This window comes from Bombyx mori, chromosome 24 (genome assembly GCF_030269925.1).
Source record: "Bombyx mori chromosome 24, ASM3026992v2".
Classification (NCBI taxonomy): Eukaryota; Metazoa; Arthropoda; class Insecta; order Lepidoptera; family Bombycidae; genus Bombyx; species Bombyx mori.
In genome coordinates, this window is record NC_085130.1 from 13,122,295 (window position 1) to 13,148,179 (window position 25,885).

At 44.1% G+C, this 25,885-nt stretch overlaps 1 protein-coding gene and 1 non-coding gene across 4 annotated transcripts; one reads left to right on the forward strand and one right to left on the reverse strand.

Annotated features, from left to right (window-relative positions):
* Positions 1-98: 98 nt before the first annotated feature.
* Positions 99-25,885, reverse strand: LOC119630401 (uncharacterized). Of its 3 annotated transcripts, XM_062675817.1 has the most exons (3): positions 3,859-25,885; positions 2,025-2,161; positions 99-695 (listed from the first exon to the last, which is right to left on the reverse strand). In XM_062675817.1, exon 1 carries the CDS (start codon positions 25,883-25,885, stop codon positions 24,749-24,751), a length of 1,137 nt encoding a protein of 378 aa, XP_062531801.1. In that variant the 3' UTR covers positions 99-695; positions 2,025-2,161; positions 3,859-24,748. The 3 variants fall into 3 exon arrangements, with proteins under 3 accessions (XP_062531801.1, XP_037875635.2, XP_062531800.1); XM_038019707.2 differs by having other exon boundaries at positions 99-2,161; XM_062675816.1 differs by having other exon boundaries at positions 2,025-25,885.
* Positions 23,353-23,421, forward strand: Mir2770 (microRNA mir-2770). Its single transcript, NR_107341.1, is given in 1 exon segment — positions 23,353-23,421. It is a non-coding gene; the product is annotated as a microRNA mir-2770 (primary transcript).

Consider the following 25,885-nt stretch of genomic DNA (forward strand, 5'->3'; position numbering starts at 1 on the left):
TGACTATTACGAAAATTGCGTGACGAATAGGAATAATTTGAGCAGTATCCACACTGCCAATTTAATAAAACACAATCACAAAGAGAGTAAAATTAATATTATTAATCTTTAAGATTTATTGAACCTTTTGTTATACACATAAAAGTATTAAAAACATAACATTATCAATTTGAGATCACATAACTTATATTACGAGACCCAACTTAGTAGTCGTTGATTATTTTATATTTTTACTTACACCTACAGGATTATTTTTCAGGATTTTGCTTTTTTGGCGATATCCCTTCACTTTTTCTACTGCGGTAAGCGCTATTCTCTATCAAACGAAATAATACTTTCTTCAATAACCATTAATTATTTCCTCCCAAACAAACCTCGCACTCGTCTTCGGGAAAATGATCATAAGTAGAATGCATACAAAAAGAAAACCAAAAAATGGAGCACTGCAGTAATCGCTTTGACTCATCGCAAGAATAAAATGCTGCAGTTTTATACTGTTGCTAATTTTTCGCTGACATCTGAAACGCTTCTCAGTGATTATGAAATGTGTAACAGGCCAGGGCCACCTGACATTATTAATGTAACACTGATTTAAATAAAAATATGTTAGGATTTGTCAACGTCCCAATATACTACCATATCGGCTAGCAGAGTGATCATACATACGAGTAGGTATGTTAAATGCGAACTTATATCTGAAACAAGAAAAATATCATTTTTTGTAGTAAAATTGGATAATTAATAGTCCATAGCAATTTTTACAGTCGATTTAGATTCAAATTCACGGGTATTACGTGCGTACAAACAAACAATACAAATTTTACCTCTTATCAAAATTAGGTAACGCGTAGGTAAGTAAGTATCATAAGCCTTGGCTAGCATGGTACTGGTAACCATCTAATTGGTCGAGTTTTACATTATATGTCAGATTTTTTCTTATTGACATTTTATCGAAAGCCATTATACATAAATTATCATTGACATCTCGGTCTTGTGATTTCATTTATTGTTTGTATTACTTGGCTGTTGATTCCACATACCATAGGAATTTTGTTCAATAATGTCTTGAGAGAGCTCACTCTAGGCAAACAAAATAACCTACTCAATAATCTATAACAAGAGTTTAATTTCTTATAGATGCTTAAGGCTAACATGATCCAGTGTCTATCTCGATCCAGTTAATTTTCTTAGAAAGTTTTTCAGTTTGCTTTGTAATAGTAAATAAAATGAACTACTTAATTTGCTTTTTAATATTTCATTCATTGGTAGGTAGGTTCATTTAATCCTACTCAATAATCTATAACAAGAGTTTAATTTCTTATAGATGCTTAAGGCTAACATGATCCAGTGTCTATCTCGATCCAGTTAATTTTCTTAGAAAGTTTTTCAGTTTGCTTTGTAATAGTAAATAAAATGAACTACTTAATTTGCTTTTTAATATTTCATTCATTGGTAGGTAGGTTCATTTAATGTTAGTTTTTTTTATTTTTATTGCTTGAATGTGTAGACGCGCTCACAGCCCACCTGGTGCTAAGTGGTTACTGGAGCCCATAGACATTTACAACGTAAATGCGCCACACACCTTGAGATATAGTTCTAAGGTCTCAGTATAGTCACAACGGCTGCCCCACCCTTCAAACCGAAACGCATTATTGCTTCACGGCAGAAATAGGCGGGGCGGTGGTACCTACCCGTGCGGACTCACAAGAGGTCCTACCACCAGTAATTACGCTAATTATAATTTTGCGGGTTTGATTTTTATTGCACGATGTTATTCCTTCACCGTGGAAGTCAATCGTGAACATTTTTTGACTACGTATTTCATTAGAAAAATTGGTACCCGCCAGCGAGATTCGAACACCAGTGCATCGCTCGATACGAATGCACCGGACGTCTTATCCTTTAGGCCACGACGACGACGACGGCTAGTACAAGTGTTTGTACTGTACACTTGTACTAACATCATAGATATATAGATATTTCAATCATCAAGATCAATATAGATCTTTTGGATTTTTTAACACCTTTAAACTTTCTTCGGAGCCTCCTTATTTCAGATAGATTTTTCTGCTTCTCTTATACAGCTTTTGCTTTTTAGGTGTAAGTTCAGTGAACTTTTTCACATCCAAGTCCTTCCAAAACCTTTGCTTGTTGATGGTTCCTGGAAAATATACAAAAATAATTGAATCACAAATTTGAAGAAGGTAATAAATCCAATAAGTGGATGGAGAAAACTGTAAACTTTTAATATATCGCCTAGATATGTGTCAGAACCGTACTGCCTACCTCTATGTAAAAAAAGTGTGACTATATATGAGGCTGCCAGCGCAAAAGTGGCTTTACCTACAGTTTTTCATATTCGTGCTTATATATTGCAATTTACTTAAAACTTAATAAAATTTGATGCAAAACTGGCCTATCCCTAGTTCCACCCATCCATAACAGATGCCTTTGTAAACATAATTTTTACGCGTATTGTTTCTGCTTACGAAGCAGTGTAAACATAAATTCAAATCTCATTATCTCCATACTCACTATGATAAGTTTAGGTCGCTTTTGCGCGGATGGCCACATATATCTGTCTATTTGACTCAGGTAGAACATGAACATAATTATAGTCTCACCCTATAGAGCTAAGCCCAACAATTTTGGCTAAATATTTATTTAGTTAAATTAATCTAAAATCTCTGGATTTATTTCCTTCTCCCAATTTATTACAGGTATATTATTATTAAAATATTTATAAATTTCCTACATGGTAGAGCTACACTGGAGTCGCTAGTACACAGTAAGCACTTGGAGGTAGTAGGCCAGGGGCCCAACCATGAACTTTATAGAAATCTGCCAAGTTCCAGGCAGTTCAACTTTTTGTCGAACCTGACAGGTTTTCAATTCGTACCATGAAGTCACTTTGCCGTACCATGAAGTCACTTTGCCTGACGACATTTAGCTGACTCTGCTTCATTGTTTCTGCCCCGTTTGATAAAGTTGTAAACAAAAGTTCGTTCCGAAATTAAAATATTTTTAAAGTTTATCGGTTTTTCCGTTTTATACGAAAATAACAAAAATGCTATTTACAATACTTTTATCTTATCACAATGTTAACTTTTAAGAACATAGTTTTGCTTGACATGATTTAATGATATTGCAACTTCACTAATACCTACCTACTTTATAACACGAAACAAAAAAGTTTTGACATATTCACAACCTTTTCTGTACACTCTTACCACTTATGAATAATTGAATTGTTATTAAGTATTAATGAAATTGATTTATGGGGACTTTAATCTAAGTTGAAAGTTTTTTGTAGTACCTAATTATGAATACTATAGGAGGAACATTCGTCGCTCATTGCATAAACCATTCGCTTTGTGACCGTCTTAAAATACGTTTCAAAATTCGTAACAATGTCTGTAACCCGAAGAGTTTCTTATGAACAATTGGAAGTTTTGTGGGAATTCCTAAATTCTCATAAAAATCTAGCAATGGGACATAATAAGAGTGATCTGTGAGCACCCGTGAGTTGTCATTCCTGGCCTTAAGTAATTACCAGACACCCTGATAATTGCTGCCGTCCATGGGCAGATGACCAATTACCATCAACGCCTCACCTCGGAGTGAGGTCCGGAGGTAATAATGTTTCTCTGATTCTGATAATGTTGGCTGACTGTCCACCAACGACTGAAACAAGTCTCTGAAATTAAGCCATTCTAGGCTATGGCCACTGAACTCAGGCAACTTAATGGCTGGCAGCTGGACCTGCAGCTGGACCTTCAGCTGGTCTGAAACGGGTAAACGCGTCGGTGAGGCTGGTGAAAGCATTAATTCGTCTATTTTAAGTGACGTTGCACTCACCTCGCTGAACTGAGTTTGAATAGCCTCCAGCTCCGCCGCAAACTCGGGCTCGTCGAACTCCGCTTTGTTGGTAATAATTACCTCGTAACACTCCAACATGTGAGGGAAGTACGTACTGAACTGCCGCTGGGCAGCGGCTGTGGCTGATGAAGGGTTGACATCTTGAACTGATTTAAACGCGTTAGTCAATATCGCGTAACGCGACTGAAACTGAGCCTTAGCCTTCAATAGCCCCTTAGAAGACATCTGATCTAGTAATAATGAATAATATTATGTATTGATATGACTTATTATTTACTGACTTACACTAACTAACTATTCTATCGTTAACTGACAAATGCACTACAGTGTACCTAAACTGAATTACAAAGTACACGATAAATTACTGATATTATAATTAGAAAAATTATTAACTACGTTACGTATTACGTATAACACTGATTCACTGACGTACTTGCGCCGATGCGTCGGTGACTTGAGCCGGGCGCCGGCCGCATGCCGGTTTGACCGCTTCGTTCTTGAGGGCGCCGCGATGCGATGTTGCCGTGCCGAACACGTCGAATAATTATCTTGACTATTATTGACTGAATATACTGATTTTCTGATTTATTATATAGTTTTCACTTAGCTTGACTTAGCTGGATTGTTCGTAGAACTGGATCGTGCTAGTTCTTTCCCCTCATGGGCCACCAATAAATGTCCCTGAGCCCACTTGAGAAGCAATCGCTATACTGAAGCAATAACCCTTGCAGCTCCTCACGTTGCTGTTTTGCCAGCTCAGGACTGCAATCGATCCCTTCATCCAGTCCCCCGGAAAAATATTAACGAGCCATGGACGTAGATGCTATCGTTTTCCTGCTCATCCCCCTCCTTGCGTCGATAATCCTCAGTGCTGCGTCGATAATCCTCAGCGCTGAGGGTCATGGCCTCCTCTATCAACTTTCTCCTGTATCTTGCGCTATTCCTGCCTGTCCTCGGCTGTGTTCCCTGCCTATTAGCATCAATGATGGGACGTACAACGTTACCATCTATTTTAGTGTCATTTTCCACTACGAGTCTTAATTACACGTGAGTCTTTCAACTACAATCTCAGTCGGAGTCTTAGTCATTTTAATATCAGGCTTCTTTGTAAAGGAATGTCCGAGTAATGTAGATAATCTTTCACTATATATTCCAATTTTTTTTTTTTAATCCTTGAACATCTACATTCACAGTAGCTACAACAAAAGGGCAATATCATTTCCTCCTATTCTTTTTAATACCGGCATACCTTCACTCACATAAAAATTCAGGTTCAAATCCTTAGTGGTACTATGTCTCATTAATGAGCAAGGACTCCCAAAATCTACATGTCACTTGACCCCTGAGTTGTTAATCTTTATACCCAGTTATATTTATCATTAGCGCGATCATCGACAGTTAGATAAAAATAATGTACAAGAACGAGTATCTTAGGCCTCACTATCGTCTTTATTAAACGGAGTTTTATTTTAGTTAATCACCTGAGATCAATCCTCCTGCAGGTTGTACACTTCATGAAAGGTTTTGCACATTTAAAGCTAGGGTGACCTATTTCGTTCCGCTTGTGCCGGACTGATTTGTTTTTTTTTTTGCCTACGAACTTTGCCTACCTTCACGGTCCTAAAGTATTTGAGTACTAGCTCAGGTTGCAGCACCGATTTTAACGGCACGATCTTTAGCCCCATACAGTAAACAGTCTACCGCTTCCTTGCCATAAATTTTGCAATGATCTAACAAGTTTATTTTTGCATAATAGTAGTGTTCTAGCGACTCACCGTATTTAACCATTTTTGCCAACATATTATGCAGTAACTCAGCATAGTCCTCGCTTTGGAGAAAAGATTCTATAAGTTTTTGTTTCCACTCAGTCGAGGTAAATAATTTATCTAATAATACATTTGATCCGAACAATCGTCCTCCTTACCACGCTTAAGCTGCGGTGACCCCATATTAGATCCTGAAGAGGAAGACGCACGCCGTCTCCTCTGTCCTGTCCTTGTCGTTTTCATCCTTTTCTGTTGGCCTACACCCTCAACCTCTGATGCTCCTTGCTCTATCCTCGAGCTCATCCTCTTATTCTTTCCTGTTGACCTACTACACCCTCAGCCTCGGATGTTCCTTGGTCACTCCCATGTGTTAGTCCATCCCTTCGACCCTTCGGCTAAGCACATGTGACCTACATCCTCAGCCTCGGATGCTCCTTGATCACTCCCATGCGTTAGTCCTTCCCCTCGACTAAGCACATGGACCCTACATCCTAACCTCGGATGCTCCTTGCTCTATCCTCGAGCTCATCCTCCTAATCCCTTCCTGTTGACCTACACCCTCAGCCTCGGATGCTCCTTGGTCACTCTCATGTGTTAGTCCTTCCCCTCGACTAAGCACATGTGACCTACATCCTTAGCCTCGGATGCTACTTGATTATTCCCTATGTGTTAGTCCTTCCCCTCGACTAAGCACATGAGCTCCTTTTATGATTAAGCCACTTCCTCATACTAGCCGAGCACTTAGACCCTTCCCCTCGGCTAGTGTCGTCCTCCATGTCACAGATGATGAGCGTAACTGAAACTCACATTGTGGAGCTTAGAATGATGATAATTATAAACTGCTTTAACCGGGATTAATAATTGCAAAAAGTAGAATAGGGTTATTGGCATATATGAATGGCATAATATCGGGTACATTCCGAAAAGCTAGAAGAGGAAATTGTATAAATACTCTTCTCGTGGAACGGGGAACAAAAAAGAAATTATTATGTATGTGCATTCATCGAAAATCATGTATTTCCAAAGACCTGACGCATTCTAATACATTTATGTAATGTAATAACGAGTGTCGTTAGATTCTAATAGAACGGATAAAACCGTTAACTTTTTCGTCACCATGCAAATAAAACGGTAGGTGGGTAGAATGAATTTGTTGTTTTAAGTTTAATTACGTGTAACAAATACTATTTCAAATAACGTGAAATATAAAACTGGTACTGGCTAATAGATTTACTAAATATTAAGTCAAAGTTATAATCGTCATTTATAGTTTATTCAACCCAATCGCACATGTGATCATTACGTGGTCGATTGTTCGGTGCGCTCACACTGAACGGTTACAAGGCAATCATAAAAAAAATTACTTCAGCGCAGATTGTAATATGAAGAGGAGCAAGACAAAGAAAATTCATATAAGTATAAAAAAAAATCACAACCACCAGAATTTTCAATATCACTGAATCACTCTCTCTCTCTCTTCCCAGCTATTTATCCCACATGGTGGTGGGGTCAGCTTTCCTGACTTTACTCCTCCACTTCGCTCTGTCTTCGACATCCTCGTCAGCAACATTGCATTCTCTCTTGTCCTTCAGCAAGATCACTGAATCACATGTAAATAATTAAACTTACGTTTTACCGAGCCGTGGGCGTAGTAAGGGTAGTTTTCTAGAGCCTTATTTATCCCGCTTCTGACATTTTGGGTGTCAGACATATAAATTACACAGACTAACTTTATTCACACTCTGATTTAATCTACCAATTTTACATTGATGCGTCTTATTCAACTACTGTGCTCTGACGTCGTTGGGTCATCGTGTCCCCTTGCGGAGGCACGGATCGGGCCTCGGGGCAATCCCCTCTACCCGGGCTTGGTCTCCCTGCCTAACGAGGCAGGGGTGATGTTTTTGCCTGTTGGCCGTTTTTTAAAGGTAATGAAGTAATATAATGAGGTGATGGTATGTTCGATAGGTAGTCCTTTTTTTTTTTTTTGTTAATGTAGGAGTGATGATGATGATAATGATAATGCTGATGATGATGATGGGGCGGGTCTACCCCCATGAAGTAGGGGAGGGATGGACGCCCCCCCAGATGTTATCTTCGTTCTTCCCTTTTCTTCCTCTTCTTCCCCAGCCGCTGCCGCTCCGCCCGCCGTCGCCGACCGTCCGCAGTCCCCCGTGAGGTTGTTTTTTCTCCGTTTCATTCCTGGTTACCCAAAAATTTTGGGTCCCGCAGTAATGAGGGTTTTTTTTTTTTACCTTTTATTATTTTTGTATATTTCACACTGTTGGTCTTAACGGCTACGGAAGGGGGAGATGGATTTGCGACGCCGCCGGCGATGCGAGGTCAGCCTTCCAGGACACTCACAGGCCAATATGGCAATAACAATGACCTAAACTTTAGAAATATTAACAACACAAAAACAAATACAAACACAACAAAAACAATAAAAGGAGCAAGCGAAAATTCATTACAACAATCATCGAAGAGCAATTGTCAAAACAATTGCTTTGAGATTGAATTAGATAATAACATGCATAGGATAGGAGGAAGGCCGATCAATCCAGTTGAGTCCCCGCGGCAAAAATTGCGGCGGAGGCCCAATCCGGCTCCCAACGTCGACGGCGTCGCACTTGGACTTGCTGGGTGGGGAGACCGCATTCCGGCCCCCAGGCGAGAGAAAAAAAGACAGCCCCCGGGAAAGAGGAGGGGGCTCCACCCCAACGGTGGGGGTAGACCACTTGACTTTTCGCCTCGATGGAGCCCTCTCCTCCACAATTCCGCACAATCCACGGAGGCGGGGGAAGAGGGCTGCAGCTCGGCGTCAGGCCCCTTGGTGGGGCTGTAATAAGCACCCTCCTTTACGTGAAGGGGCGGGCTTGCGCTCTTACCGGGGAGCGTTAGTGCAGGCCCCTGAAGGGGAACCCGCCAGACCGGTAAACGGTTGTGGGGTCACAGGTGAAACCCATCACGACGGGGACACTCATAGGTCCTCTCCGGCCTCACAGCCGATGAGGATCTTTAAATCCGAACGATCGTCGGGGGTACCAATAGTTCCCGCGGCAGGGCCTTACCATCAGGTGGTCTGGCGTGCAGCGGGGCTATATTGCGGAGGTGCTCATGGGGGCTGCAGCTCGCTCGTACATGTTACGTGCGAGCCTAATTACAAACTCCATGAGCGACTCCACATCTAGGTCCCGGGCGATAACGTAATTTCTGACGTACCGCCCGGCCCCGACGATATTACGGAGGGAAAGATTCTGCTGGGCCTGTAACCTAGATCGCTGGGACGGCGACAGTATTTGGTACCAGGCCGCAGCAGCGTATGTGAGGCGGGAGCGGACATATGTCTTGTAAATAGCGAGCTTAATCCTGGTCGGAAGCCCGAACGCCAGCACCGGCCGCAGCATGAACCTGGCCGCGCTCGCCGAACCGATCATTCGGCTGGCGTGCGCCGCCATGCTCAGTGAGCGGTCGATGTCGCACCCGAGATACCGGACCTTCGGCTTAAACTCGATATTCACACCTCGGAGATTGAACTTCTTGGGGACGACTCTGATACGGAGCGGACCGTGGAGGAGCGCCGCAGTCTTACCCACGTTGACCGCGACTTTCCAACGGTCCAGCCACTGGGGCAGTAAGTCCAGAAGCCTCTGCATCCTCATTATGGCTGCAGATGGGAACGGGGAGGACGCGAAGTAGACAGAGTCGTCAGCGAACAGTGCCAACATCACGTCCTCCTCCCACGCTCGAAGGTTGTCCTTCAGCGTGGGAATATCGTTCGTATAGAGGGCGTAGAGGATAGGAGATAGAACACTACCCTGTGGGACCCCGGCCGATATTGCACGCACGGAGGACCGTGCGTTCTCGACCGCGACAAAGAAGGAACGACCCTCCGTGTCATTGCTGACACGATTGAGTGAGGGAGATTAGTAAGTGCAGGGGGAGTTATACCGTCCTCGTCAGGGGCTTTGCACCTTTTCATCATTTTGATGAGGGGGAGGAGGGAGGGGGGTTTTCGTGGGGAGGCGATTGCCAAAGTCGGTGCCAGACCCGGTCCGGATGGGGACCCCTCAGCCTGCCGGCTCCCGGAGCCGACCCTTATTGGGTCACGCCTATGTCTATTTTGGAACCCAATAGATCTGCCCTCCAACCCGACCACCACTCCACGGATACGCAGTCAATACTCGCAAATGTGTTTAGTGTGGTAAAAAAAAACTAAAAACGTACAACGAATACAAGAGGTTACCCCTTTTTTTTTTTTCGGGTAGAGGGCCGAACCTCCTGCGAGGTCCCCGCGCAAAAGGGGCGCGCGGGGTATGTGAGACTCAACGGTCTGCATGGTGTTGTGAGCAGACCGCGGGCCCAAGGATTTTAGGACCCACCCACTAAACGACTCCCCTGCACTCTTACACCCGACGTCCGATCCCCTCCGAGGTCAGAACCCGGATGAGGTAGGGGGGCTACCGCGGTCAACACTACAACCAGACGGCGCGGCTCACCCCAAGGACGCCCAGCCGACGGAGCCTTCCAGGCGAATCGAAGGCTCTGAAACGTCGGCCGTCTCGGTACGGCAGCCCGTCGGGCCGCCCAGACGGTGCCGCTGGTGTCCCGGAATACCCCGCTGGACCAGAACCAGCCTGTCGGGTCAGGACGCGATACACCGTCGACCGGTCGCTCTATTCACTCCACGGCAGCGCGCTAGAGTGCTGGTAGCGCGCCGCGCGGCCTCACTCCCTCAGGTCGCCCCTTGACCTTCACCGGGGGGAGGCCGCTACCTACAGGGGCCGGGACGTACGGGCGTATTCCCGCCTCCAGCCTCCGGCTCGACGGCGACGGATCGGTGCGGAATGGGAAGAGCTCTCCCTCTCTCGCTCCGCCGCCTCCTTCTGCGAGATGGTGGACTCGCAGAAGTCGAGCATCGCCTTCCAGGACGCATCGCTGCACGCTCGATCGGGTCTGCCGGACGCACAGACCAGAACGCTGTCGTTGGGGGTAGATTGTAGGATTGAATGGAGACCTAGTCCGAAGAGTGTGTAAATATATATATAAGTATACCTATTCCTATACCCGGTTAACATGGACTACTCCAGCGTATATCGACAGACCGGAGGCCACAGATTTGACGGTTCCGAAAAAATTCCGGTACCGTAAAATCCCACCTTTCCAGTCAGCCACACCCGTGAAGCAACCCAGGTGAAGCAACCCAGTCAACCAAATAATTAAAGTAAATAATGCTAAATAACATAAACTACAACCTAAACAAATAACACTTGTAAAACCTATAAACAAAGGTGATAGCGGGAACACCCTACCAGCACCCCACTAAAACTACAAATAACGAGGAACTAAGTAAGTAAAATTAACTAAATCTAATAAGTGACTACTTAATAAAGTCGGCCGGTATACCAGAATTCAATTCTACGTAAAATTGAAATGCTTAAAAAAGTTTTAATAAATGTGGGTAGTTGTGAAAAAAAGAAGAAAAAAAAATTCAATAAAGCTAAAACTAGCTACAGCAGCGCCACTTATTACACAATACTATTTTACAAGGTCTAAGTTAATTTAATCTAAATGTATGAAATAATAATGAGGCTAATCTAAGCTATTCTAAATTTCACTAAATTTACTAAAACTGGTATTACAGGGGTTCCGGCGCCATCAACCTTATGTCTAGACCAATTAACCGGGCTTAGCGACCGCCCCGCCTAACCCCGAAGAGTAGGAGAGGACTGGGAGTGACACAGGGAGGCCAGACTCAGTAGCGCTAACGTTCGCCGATTTTATATTCAAATAAAACGGCGACGCAGCTTTCACAGGCTGGTCGACACCTACCCGTATTAAACTGGTGTTTAAAGAAAGAAGTGTCGATCCACTTACCTGTTCCCGGGTCCTTGTTCTTGTTGGCCGGCACGTCTCCGCACCGGGACAACGAACTGGATCAATCACACTGGCACTGGGATGCACTTTTCCGCACAGCACGACTACGGTAATGTTCCTCAGAGCACTGGTGAAACCTGAATCGAAAATGAAATCAATGAATGCTGTGCTCTGACTACTACTCGGGGTCGTCGTGCTCCCTTGCGGGGGCACGAAACGGGCCTCGGGGTAGACCCCATTGCCCGGAACGAAGCTCCCTGCCACACAGGGCAGGGGTGGAATGGATGCAAGACGGGATTAGGGGGAGGGGGGGCTGTTCGCAGCGTGCTCGGCACAATCACATCGACAAAAAATATATACATATATGTAATACGATGGGCTTGATGTTGCAGGAGGAGCGATGCCCGTGGACGACGCACCCCGGCGCCGGCTGCTGTCCTCTGCTTCGTTTTTTTTTTCCTTACAATCTACCTTACAATCTAACTACACTAACTACTAACTAACTAAAACTAACTATACATTATTTACAAGCCTGGACAACAGTCAGCAACTAATCCGGGGCCCGCCACCGGTCCCATGCCGCGGCCCCTCCTCTACAAAACAGAGGGGGAGCCGCGGCACTGGTTTGACGCTCACCCGCAGAATCTCCCCATAAGGGGAAGACTAAAGCGGGGAGGACCGACATGAAAGAACCACTCCCCTGACGGGGGGGGGCACCCACGGGGGTGGTAGAAAGGGTCCCCATTAGGGAGCACCCAACAATGTGGGGGGAATGATGAGTGTGGACAGCTTAGTCCTCATGGGGGCACTCATTATGAGCACTCCCATATCACTCCGGTTAAGCCGACTATCTTGCCATAGCAGGGGGTTCCAGTAGCTCCCTTGGTAGCGCCCGACCATCAGGTGGTCTGGCGTGCAAGGGAGCTAAATTGCGGAGGTGCTCGTGGGGTCCACCGTCAGCCCGCTCGTAAAGATTACGAGCTAGCCTCCGGATGAACTCCTCGAGCGACTCCACATCCAGATCCCGGGCGATTACGGCATTACTGACGTAACGGCCTGCTCCTAGTATCGCGCGAAGAGCCAGATTTTGCTGGGCCTGCAACCCCTCCCGCATACTCTGTAGGATAAGGTGATACCAGGCCGCAGCTGCGTACGTGATACGGGAACGGACATATGTCTTGTAAATGCCGAGCTTGGTCCTGACCGGAAGTCTGGAGGACAAAACCGGCCGGAGGAGATACCTCGCATTGCGAGCGGCCGCCAACGCCGACATGGCGTGGGCGGTCATCCTCAAACTCCGGTCGATATTGACCCCCAGATACCGGACGCGGGATCCAAACTCGACATTGAATCCACGGAGACTGAGCTGTCCCGGGACGACTTGTACGGACCGGACCGAAAAGAATTGCCGCGGTCTTCCCCACGTTGACCGCGACCCTCCATCGGTCCAGCCACTGGGGTAGCAAGTCCAACAACCTCTGCATCCTCGAGATGACCGCTGAGGGGAAGTTCGATGACGCGAAGTAGGCGCTGTCGTCGGCAAACAGCGCCAACTTCACATCGGCTTCCCACGCTTGGAGGTTGCCCTCGAGCGTGGGAATGTCATTGGTAAACAGAGCGTAGAGGACGAGCCAGGACGCTTCCCTGGGGAACTCCGGCCGTGACTGGGCGCACCGACGATTTGGCGCCCTGTGCTCTGACCGCCTGCATTCTCTTTTAAATATGTCTCAGCCGGCTATCCCCTCTTGACTGGTCACGTGGCTTAGTCACGTGACTTTAAAAGCAGTCAATTGAGCAACTAATAAACAATAATATTTAAATGTTTTGCAATACAAACCTCATATTTAATAATAATTCTTAATATCTATAGGACTTTATATAATCATATTAATATAAATAATCATAAACCTTACACAATAGAGCGAGCACTAATAGAGCGACTGGGCAAACAATAGAGCGAGCGAGGCGGCCAAGAGAACAATAGACACCCACCGCGTCTCGAATTTATCACAGTACTAGACGAGCGCGCGTGGGTTGCCATAAATAGAGGGCCTACCTCGCTGCAAAATTCAGTTGGAGACAGCGAGCCGACGAGTCAAGACCTCTCCGAGAGAAGAACAAACAAGAAGAGACTCGCGCCTACGCCCTGCGCCGGTCAAGCCACGAGGACCGTGTGAACGCCATACTGAGCCTTCGTTATTTTCCCCCAGCACCCGTTCTGCGACATCCACTGCGGCAATACTCGAGCTGCCACGTTTCAACGTAAGAAGTCTAAAAATCACACGTGGTGGCCGAAACCTGAGCGGTGGCCGTCCGGAATATTGGTCCTTCGAGAGCCGGATTCGTTTGGGGAAGACCAAAGAAAATTTAAGATAGAAGAAATGGTGCTCACACGGTCTGAGACAGCAGCGACAGCCTAACTCAAGATGGGGCCAATCACTGTCATCGGACCGGCGGGAGAAGCGGATACGTGGGCTCTGTTGGATGACGGGTCAACCATCTCGTTGATCGACGATGACTTCGCGAGACGAGTCGGCGCAAAAGGACCGGTCGAACCTCTTCATCACTGCCATCGGGGACAACAATAGACGCAACACGCTCACGACGCGTCCCGCTGAAGTTATGCGGACGCACGGGGGAACCGCAAGAATTACACCTACGGACAGTCAACGGCTTGAAGTTGACACCACAGCGACTGAACAACGAAGTCCTCGCGTCGTGCCATCACCTCACCGACCTCCGCCATCACTTCAAAACGAGCTACGCCTCGCCGAAGATACTGATCGGCCAAGACAACTGGCACCTGCTGGTGACGGAGGAGATGCGGACGGGACGACGCGATCAACCAGTGGCGTCTCGTACTCCGCTCGGGTGGGTCGTGCACGGAGCACATCCGGGAGGCAAGAGACAGCGCGTCAACTTCGTGGCACACGCGACGACGGCCGACGCGAACATGGACGAAGCCCTCAGGCACTACTTCGCGATCGAGGGACTCACCGTCGCCGCCAAGACATCGAAGAACGACCCAGACGAGCGCGCGCTGAAGATCCTGCGAGAGACCACTCAACAGCAACCCGACAGCCGCTACGAGACCGTACTGCTGTGGCGTGAAGAGAACTCAAAGATGCCCAACAACTTTGAAGCATTAAATCGCCTCACGTCCGTGGAGAAGGATCCAAATTTGAAAGAGCGCTACAGGCAACATATGAACGCACTGATAGCGAAGGGATACGCCGAAGTAGCTTCGTCGACGGGTACGAAGGACCGAACCTGGTACCTGCCACACTTCGGCGTGACGCATCCGATGAAACCGAAGAAGATTCGCAGCGGCGTCGTGCACGATGCCGCTGCACGAAGACCAGAGGGAAGAGTCTGAACGACTTCCTGCTCACCGGCCCGGACCTGCTGCAGTCGCTGCCTGGAGTAATGATGCGCTTCAGGCAGCACGCCGTCGCCGTCTCAGCGGACATCGTGGAGATGTTCATGCAAATAGGCGTCCGAGGCGAGGACCGCGACGCGCTCCGGTACTTGTGGAGGGAGGACCCTTTACAAGAGCCTACAAAGTACCGGATGGGATCCATAATCTTCGGCTTGTCGCGCCGGCGACCGCCATCTATGTGAAGAACGCCAACGCAGAGAAATACCGACTGCAGTACCCGGACGCCGCCGACGCAATCGTGCGTAACCACTACATGGACGACTACCTTGGAAGTTACCGGACAAGCAAAGACGCGATCAGGATCGCAAACGAGGTAAGGGAAGTACACCGGCAAGGCCATTTTGAATTGCGCAAATGGACCTCGAACAATGAGAAGGTACGGTGCCACATGACCGACGAAACCCCCACCTACAAGTGTGACGCTGTCCGATGGAACTGAAATAGAACGAGTGCTTGGCCTGATGTGGAGACCTGCTGAAGACGTCCTCGCCTTCAACCTGGACATGGCGCGAATCTCAAAAGAAGTGTTGGAGAGCAGCGCGCCTACGAAAAGACAGGCTCTGCGCATAATGATGTCCGTCTACGATCCCCAAGGCATCGCATCGCCAGTCACTGTCGGAGCGAAGAAAACCCTGCAAGAAACGTGGCGCCGAGGGACGGCGTGGGACTCCACCCTCGACAAAGACCTCTGCGCGATGTGGAGAGAGTGGATCGACCACTTAAGACGCCTGCGCGAAGTCTCAGTGCCGCGCTGCTATCCCGGCTACTCAGACGCCGCCGACCTCCAGCTCCACACATACGTAGACGCCAGTGAGTCCGCCTACGCCGCCGCGTTATACTGGCGCGCCGAAATGCCCGACGAGGAGATCAGGACCTCCCTCGTACTCACCAAAGCCCGAGTCGCGCCCCTGAAACTCACCTCGATACCGCGCCTCGAGTTACAAGCCGCCGTAATGGGCAGCCGCCGTAATGGGCAGCCGCATGGCCGCGGCTGTCACAGAAGAACACGACCGAAAACCAGACGCGAAAGTGTTCTGGACCGACAGCGCCACCGTGCTGACTTCGCTACGAACGGGATCGAGGTCGTATCGACCGATCGTTGCTCACCGCATTGCAGCGATAGAGGAGAACAGCACTGTGGAGGAATGGCGCTGGGTCCCCACCAGACAAAATGTCGCCGACGACGCCACAAGGGTAATACCCGTCGGCTTTGAAGGAAACCACCGCTGGTTCATAGGCCCGGAATACCTAAGACGGCATCCGGATGATTGGCCCGTACAACGGACTGCAAAAAGAGCAGAAGCTACGGGCGAAGAAAAGTGCGCAGCGCTCGCCGTGAGCAGAGAGAGCCTCGGCGAAGCAATCCCGGATCCAAGACGCTTTTCCAAGTGGGAGAAGTAACTGCGTGCAACGGGGCGAATAGTGCAATTCGTCGACCTATGCCGCAGGAGTCGTGACCGCACTTATTATAAGAGGACCAGACGGAACCCGCGCTCGGATCCGACGTGGGAGAAAAATATTAAGAAAATGACTTCGAAGACACCGCTGAACACACCGCGGACGCCAAAGCACGCGGTCATTCAATATAGAACCTTGGACGCCGACACACTACGACGCGCCGAGATGCTCATTGGCGTCTAAGCCAGCGGGCAGCCTTCGAAGAGGAGATTTTGGCGCTCCAACGAGGGAAGCAAGTATCCCCAGCGAGCCGATTGCGAAGCTTGTCCGTAACATACACGGACGGTATGCTCAGAATAAACGGACGCATCGGCAACATCGAAGGAGCTGACGTCATCACCTCGCCCCTCGTGCTAGACGGATCCCGCCACGAAACGAGGCTTCTAATAGACTTCGTCCATAGGAAGATGCACCACGCCGGAAACGAAGCTACTGCCGACAGTCGTACTGGGTCTTACGCTTTCGCCCAGTGACACGAAGCGTGATACACAATTGTCTCCCGTGTCGTATCCGCAAGGACACACCACCGTGTCAAGCCACGGGCGACCACCCACCGAGCAGACTGGCACACCATCGGCGACCGTTCACGTACGTAGGCCTCGACTACTTCGGGCCCTATCAAGTCACCACCAGAAGCACACAAAAGCACTACGTGGCTATCTTCACGTGTCTCACGACGCGTGCGGACATCTGGAACCGGCAGCGACCCTCAGCAGTGACTCAGCGGTGATGGCGCTCGGGCGCATAATTGCGCGCCGGGGAGCCCCAACGGAAATATGGAGCGATAACGGCACCAACTTACGGGGTGCAGACAAGGAGCTGCGCCAAGCCTTGGACAAGGCCACCGAGCACGAGGAGCTCAAGATTCATCCAGTGGCGCTTCATCCCACCGGGCGCGCCCTTCATGGGCGGCGCATGGGAAAGAATGGTGCGGGCAGTAAAGGCCGCGCTCTCGGCCACGGAACAGCCGAGGCACCCGACGCCCGAAATCTTTCACACTCTGCTAGCAGAGGCAGAGTTCCCAGTAAACAGCCGACCTCTCACCCACGTATCGGTGAGCGCCGACGACCCCGACCCTCTGGCACCGAACCACTTCCTGCTGGGAGGTCCGGCGCGAGTCCCCGTGCCGGGCAAGTTTGACGACGCCGACCTTATGGGGCGCGCACACTGGCGCGCAGCTCAACCTCTGGCAGACGTGTTCTGGAGTCGCTGGCTCCGGAGGTACCTGCGGAACCTGCAGAAGTGGCGGGAGCCCTACAGCCGCGGGGACGCCCTGAAGATAGGCGACGTCGTAATCATTGCGGACGGAACGCTCCCACGGAACACTTGGCCACGCGGGATCATCGAGGAGGTTTACCCGGGGGCCGACGGCATCACCCGAGTGGTCAACGTGCGCACCGCCGGCGGTATCCTGAGACGCCCGGCGAAGAAAATCATCGTGCTGCCCACGAGGTCCGTCGCTCACCAAGGAGGATGCAGCGACGTGAACGGCGCTGCACGGCGGGAGGATGTTCGCGACGGACATAATCATTAGAATAGTTAAAAATAAATATGTTAGAAATAAATAGTTATGTTAAAAATAGTTGTAAAATAAGTCCATAGAAAATATGTTCGCAAATTAGAATAGGAATAGTTAAGAACAAATTAAAATTAAAATTAAAATAGGGAAAAAAAAAGTGGCTATAACAGATTAACTGTTTTCACATTGTTGATACCAAAGATCTGCCTAAAAACAGTTTTAGTGAGATAAAAGGTAATTAAAATCTTATCTTTACAATGTTTACAATAACTAGTCAGGTCATAAGTATTGTCACACAGTAAAAACTTTTCTTTTAGAATGCTGGCCACAAAAAGTTTATTGAATTCGAATTTCGAATTGTTCATGAAAATAAAAATGTATACTTTTAGAATTTTACTCATTTTTAAATATTGGAGTGGACGCTTAAAGAAGACCGTGTTGCAGTTATTGCGTTGCATCGTTGCGGTTACGCGCCAATTCAAATTTTTAACATACTGAAAAATTTGAATATAACCAAAAGATTCGTTTATCGTACCATCAAACGATACAATGAAGACTCTAGTGTAGATGACAGGTCAAGAAGTGGTCGCCCTCGGTCTGTTAGGACTCCAGCAGTGATAAAAGCTGTGAAGGCGCGAAAACAAAGAAATCCCAAACGTAAGCAGAAACTGTTGGCCCTTCAGATGGGGTTAAGCAGAACCACGGTGAAAAGGGTGTTAAATGAAGACTTAGGGCTTCGGGCATATCGAAGAAAAACAGGACATCGTTTGAATGCTCGTCTAATGGACCTGAGACTGAAGAGATGCCGCGCTTTGTTGAAGTGGTACGCGGGAAAAAAAATCTTACCGTAGAAGAGAGCTACAACAAACAAAATGATAAGGTGTACGCACACAGTAGTGAAGAAGCGAGTAACCGTATTCCGCGTGTCCAACGAGGTCATTTTCCATCCTCGCTCATGGTATGGTTGGGAGTTTCTTATTGGGACTTAACAGAGGTACATTTTTGTGAGAAAGGTGTAAAAACGAATGCAGCTGTGTATCAAAATACAGTCCTGACGAACCTTGTGGAACCTGTTTCTCATACCATGTCCAATAACAGGCACTGGGTATTCCAACAAGATTCGGCGCCAGCTCATAGAGCGAAGAGCACACAAGACTGGCTGGCGGCGCGTGAAATCGACTTCATCCGGCACGAAGATTGGCCCTCCTCCAGTCCAGATTTGAATCCGTTAGATTACAAGATATGGCAACACTTGGAGGAAAAGGCGTGCTCAAAGCCTCATCCCAATTTGGAGTCAATCAAGACATCCTTGATTAAGGCAGCCGCCGATATTGACATGGATCTCGTTCGTGCTGCGATAGACGACTGGCCGCGCAGATTGAAGGCCTGTATTCAAAATCACGGAGGTCATTTTGAATAAACTTTAGTGTCATAAGAATCTATGTTTTGTTAAGTTCATTTTGGTATTTACATAATGAATAAACTTGTTTCAATTATTTTACATTAAACATGTGACAATTTATGACCTGACTAGGTACATAGAACTACAATTATTTTGAATTGTCTAATTTGTAAAACATAGTTCACTATAATTAATATCTCTTATATTTTAGATTTTTTGGGATGCCAGGATTGTCATGCACATGGAACAATGTACAAAAGAGCAATATGCTGATTTGTTTACTAAAGCTCTTCTTAGAGATAAATTTCAGTATTTTAGAGATAAAATAGGTGTGCATAAGTTAGGAAATTAAAAATATGCTTTTGTTATAATAATAACATCTTTGTTGTTGCTTCTGTTCCTATAAATTTGGAATATGTTGTGTGTACAGTGCATATGAGTTTTAGTAAGTAATGTTTTAATAGTTGTAACTGTTTGTTGTAAAACTTAGGAGAAAGGTTCAAAGGGGAATGCCCATTTTAGGCCCAAAGCGGACAATCGATTATAGAAAAAATACTTAGTGCATTAATTTTGTCATTAATAAATATGCATTTACTTTCTTACAAATAAGCGCCACTACAGTTTAGAATAAGTAGTTTAAAAAAAGTAACTCTATTGAAAAAACAAGGATTTTTATTTTTGCGAGAAAAATATTGCCAGCTTCAAAACCTTTTACTATGAAGTAAATATTTTGAGTATATAAATAAAACATATAAATAAATCATTTTAAGTATTGTCATTAATCAATCGATTTTAAAGGATTTTATGCACATAAAATAACATCGAAGACATACCCATTGGACTTTAACTTGTAACTATACTTGAGACCTTAGAACTTATATCTCAAGGTGGGTGGCGCATTTGCGACGTTGTAGATGTATGTGGGCTCGAGTAACCACTTAGCAACACCAGGGTGGCTGTGAGCTCGTCCACCCATCTAAGCAATAAAAAAAACTTTACTAGTATTGTTATTTAAATATGTACAACTAAAATAAAAACATAAAAAATTATGTGTACTCGTAAAAAAAAGATTAAGATATAAATCAATTATCGGTTATTTAAAAAAATAATCGATATATGAATTTCATGTAATTATTTTTCTTTATACTGACAACACTGAATTTAATCTGACTGACTGACACTTCGCTTGCTGCTTGTGGTGTTGTGCTTGCGTACAAAATGGATGTGTTTTGATTTTTCTTCGATTTATTTTACTTTTATCAATAACGTTTCATACTACGACTAAAAACATTGTGCGAATTGTGGTTTTACCCTGACCGAGATTTAAAACCGTTTATATGCTCTCCTTTGCTATTTTTAGATGATACTAATTGTGTATGAAGATGAAGAAAATATAGATATTTAAAGAATTAAGTGTGTTTTTTATACCCTATTGGATAAAAATACATTAGGAACATCTTAAACATTAAGAAAAGAAATGTTCTTGAAGTATCTCACAATCCGACACTTATTTATATAGAAAACTAGCTGACCCGGCAAACGTTGTCTTGCCATATATAAGATTTATAGAGAATTTCTAATGTAGAAAAAAAATGACTAACTTATTGGAAGTGTATAAGGATGTGGAATATGAGTGAAAAAGGCCTGGAGCGCTGTGAACGATGAGGGAATGTTGTTTAAAAATAACAAAACACCAAACATTAATTGTTTTAATTTATTAAAAGTAATAATTATATATATAATTAATTCATTACATAATAATAATCTCTTAATGCTGCAGCGTGAACAATATTTTTTGTTAGCCCGTCTTTAGCTAATACAAACAAAGTTGATGGTTTACCCACTCGAGAGCATGCAACGTATGAAAAACATGGTGTGCTCAAATCTAAGCCACAAACAGACATTGTTTGGCCTTGGGATTTATTAATAGTCATGTCAAATGCCAATCTAATCGGAAATTGAATACGCTTAAATTGAATTGGCACATCTGTGGGTATAATAGGTATTCGTGGTATCAATATATTTTCACCTCGAAACTTGCCATTTATAATGGTGCCTTCGATAACTTTTTTCATTATTTTTTTAATGACTAATCGCGTACCTTTGCATAACCGTGGCGGGTTCAAATTACGAAGCAAAATAATTGGAGATCCAACCTTCAATTGTAAGTTATGTGGTGGCATGCCTGGCAAATCCAGTGAGTTCAAAAACTCTGTTGGAAAATTTACAGATTCAGTGTCATCGCAAACTGTATCAATAGATTTATATGATACCAAGTCCCCTGGCAATAACTGTGGTATCTTCAGATTTAAAATGTCAACGTCCACATTTTTTACAGCTAACATTTCTCTTTCTGCAAGCCACTCGAGATTTATGTAATTCGTTTTTACATCGGGAAATATTTGTTCAATGAGAGCATCTTGCGAATCAATGATAGTGCAGAAATCATTCGCTAATTTTATGTATCCAGTTTCAGCTATAGTGACTTTTCCATCGCCGATATTTAAGAGTTTTTTTGAGAATGTTTCAGCGGATGGATCTTGAAGCATTTGAACGCGCATATTTACTTTCAGCTGTACTATTTCAACATTACGCCACAATGTCGATGATTTTAAGCAGGCGTTGATTTCATCAGCGTATGTTGAACGTGGAATGACGGGAAGTGTTTGTCTAAAGTCACCTGAAAGGACTAACCGAGTGCCACCAAATAGTTTGTCGTTGTTTTTAATATCTTTCAATGTCCTGTTCAACGCCTCAAGCGAATGTTGGTGTGCCATGGTACATTCATATTTTCCACTCTAAGCACCGCCATGTCACTGCCTTTATGGACATAATTGAAAATGTATTTGATGCTTTTCACAGAACTGCAGAACTCAACATTAATATGAGCATTGTATGTTTTGCTCAGCAGGGGTGAATATGGCACGACCTAACGATTGTCAATATCAATGTCTGTGTTGCTGATGTTATTAATAAATGATTGTCCGCCATTATCTGGATTCCTTCGACGATATGTTGGATATCCGTCGACATTTGTGATTGTATCGTTAGTGAAATCTTTAGGGATTTTTTTTGTAGATTTTCCATGTGACATGCAAGGCGATGAACTAAAAATGTTTAACTACTACGCTTGAAGCATAAACACTAATAATAGCCGAAAACTGTAGAGGTAACATCCCTACTCCATGCTGTTTACTGGGTCAGAAGTGACACCTGTAGACATCTGGCGGGGATAACTAATTAAATGACGATTGATCAGTTTTCGACCGGAGAGGAAAAATGATTAAATTACTAAAATGGCTATTAAAAAATAAGGGTTGATCGTAGAAGGGTGAAAATTGAGGATTGTATGTATTTTTGTATGTTGTATCATAAAAAAATAGAAATTAAAAATTTTGTTTAAAAAATAAATAAAAAAATGTAGGGGTGGACTACCCCTAACATTTAGGGGGATGAAAAATAGATGTTGGCCGATTCTCATAGATACCGGATAAGCACAAAAAATTTCATCAAAATCGGTCAAGCCGTTTCGGAGGAGTATGGCAACGAAAACTGTGACACGAGAATTTTATATATAAGATTAACCTCAAAACGAATTTTTATTTTATTATATTTTTTATAATAGTGGCGTCAATTTCAATATATTTTTTAGATATCCAATACATTTAAGAATTTGAATCAGTACATTTTTATAGTAATATTTGATGTCCATCTTGGGCCTAGCACACTATGGAGAGTGGGCATTCCCCTTTGGTGAGAGTGTTGTATTTAAATATGAGCCTTTATACGTAGTCTGTGCATTTCTTGTAATGTGAACTGTCACATTAACTACTCTGTGTCTATACAAGAAGTACTCTGTTGGTCGTCGCTCTAAATATGTTCTCAGTGTGTTAATCTCTCAATTAAACCAATGTTAATACTATCCTTTTATTTAATTGAAAACCCATAAAACACATCAGCAACATCTCCTAGAACCACTTTATGTACTGACCTTTTGACATTCTCAGGTTCATCAGTCTTCCTAGATAGAATTCGTCGGTGGATAACCTGGTTATCCCCGTGTACTGTTAGGGTGGCCACGCTGTTGTGTTGCACCTCCATAGGGATAAGCAATGTTGTTAATGGGGTCCATCCCCCTTGGGTTAACCACTCATGCATGCCTCCAATCCCACTACACATCGGTCCATTCTCCGGGTATTCGTTTGACCCTTGCCTCGAGGCATTCAATCTGTCCTGAAATATAAATCTGCAAGGGAAACAACTGAGTATATTATGGCTAGAAAATTGTAGCCACACTTTTTCTTTTTCCACACACGGAATCTTCCTTATTTAATTCTATGATATTTTCTCGAATATTGTCTCAATTTTCTTCATTAGTACGGGAGTCAGTTTTCTTTAAAAAAAATGTTAGTCTTCTATTGAAATATTGCTTCCGGTTTCATTAGTCTCAAACTACATCTTATCAGATTCATAATTTTGTAGCTGTTGATTGATTTCAGTTTTTGAAGATTCGGTTATGGTAGGCGACTGCATTCATTTTTTTCATTTTAACACATTCCGTCTTTGAATTAAATAAAAATGATAGTCAAAAACCATATTTTTTATGACGAATATTGATTAAGTATATATGGAATGTTTGAAAATATGGATGAATATATATTGTTATTATTATTATTTTAATAAAGGTTATTTTAGGTTAGCTAGTTTTTATGAATTTAAATTGCACCACAAAGGTCTATATTTATTATTTATTTACGTAAAATAAATTGAACACGCACAAGCAGGTAGCACAGCACAGACGAAGATTTAGTCCAGAGAATTAATTAGTGAGACAGATAGTAAGATGGAAACTGAATTTAAATAAAACGAATACAGGAAACAAAGAATAACGGAATCAGTAAGTTATCGATAGGCGACATGCGATCTACGTGAAGACGTGAGAATCACTGTCGTTACTCTATGCACTGTCGGTTGGGACGATGCGCCCAGTGTGACCAGATTTAAATCGAACATTATGCCAGTTACTAGTATAAATTCTGCTAAAATCTGCTTTGTTTTTGTAAATAATTCCAAAATTCTGCTAATAGATGAGGTCATCATTTGTACCAGGATTTAAAAGAAGAAAAAAGGCAAATAATTAATTTCAAATATTTATTAACCAATTATAATATAACTTCTAATTTTATGTGGCGTCCATGTTTTATATAGAACTGTCGAGCTTTGTGCTGCCTTCACCATATTTTTTGATGGCGTAAAATTGACGCATCCACCTTTTTCTTTAACGGCCTGTTTGACATGTAGAATTGCAGCAACATATTCATTTTTAAATATGTTCCACAAGTCGGTTTTTATATTGTTCATTTGAGAAAATAGGCGTTCACAAGCTGTATTAGACATAGGCAAAATCATCATAGCCTTTGCAAAATTAACCAAGTGCGAGGCAAAATCATCATAGCCTTTGCAAAATTAACCAAGTGCGGATACTTCTTTGTTCTATCAGCCTTCGTAATTTTTGAAATGTGGCCCCAAAACATTTCTGTGTTCAAACTCATAGGTGTGGGATTAGAACTTCCTCCAGATCCTAACAGATCGGCCACTGTTTTGTCCAATTTAACCTCCCGATATTCGGAGTCAATTGTTTGTATGTCAGATTCTTTAACCAAATTAGGAAATTTAGAAACAATTCTGGCCAAACTTGTGAATTCTTTGTATACAACGTTTTGTGGATCAAGAAATTGCATTTGCTCAAATAGTTCATTGAGAGGTAGACGTGACTTTAGTTCAACGCAAAGTTTAATAAAAAAATACTGTATTCGTTGCAGGAATGTTGTAATTTCTGTTTTTTGTCTTACATCTTGAGCTAATGATTCAATTAGTTTCGTTACGTGCACTCCAAGGTATATTTCTGATAGAGGCAAAAAATTTACAGATGATGTCGGATCCAATTCGGAAGTGTGTGTGCTTCTCAAATAACCTATATTCATGTAACAACTTAAAAGAAGTACAAGCATATCTGCCGAATCTTTGTATACTCTTTGCACTGTGGAGTACTCGCCTTGGAAAATAACATTCATTTTATTTGGGATAGGTAAAATATAGTCTAGGGCATAAAAGTAGAGTTTGATAATATCATTTTCAAAATTTTGAGCTAAAAATTCAGCTGATATATTTTTATCTTCCAGATATTCTGCACGGAAATAAAGTTGCAGTGGATTCCATTGTTCAATAACTCTGTTGGCGCATGCATGAAGTGATAACCAACGTATATCGTAATGCTGGAGAATTTTATGGTTTTCAGAATTAAGAAAATTTTGGAATTCTCGGAATTCACGCTGGCGTTTGCTACTATAAGCAAAGTATCCATAAACTGAGTGTTTCACAGAGTTTGAGTGATCTTTCAGAACAGATAGTCGTGAAACTAATTTCATATTACATGCTTTACAAAAAGCGGCATTGCTGTCATCTTTGGATCTTGATAACCAAAATGAAAACACTGGATCCTTCTCCCACTCGGTACGATAGTTCTGGTCATATTTTCTTTTCAT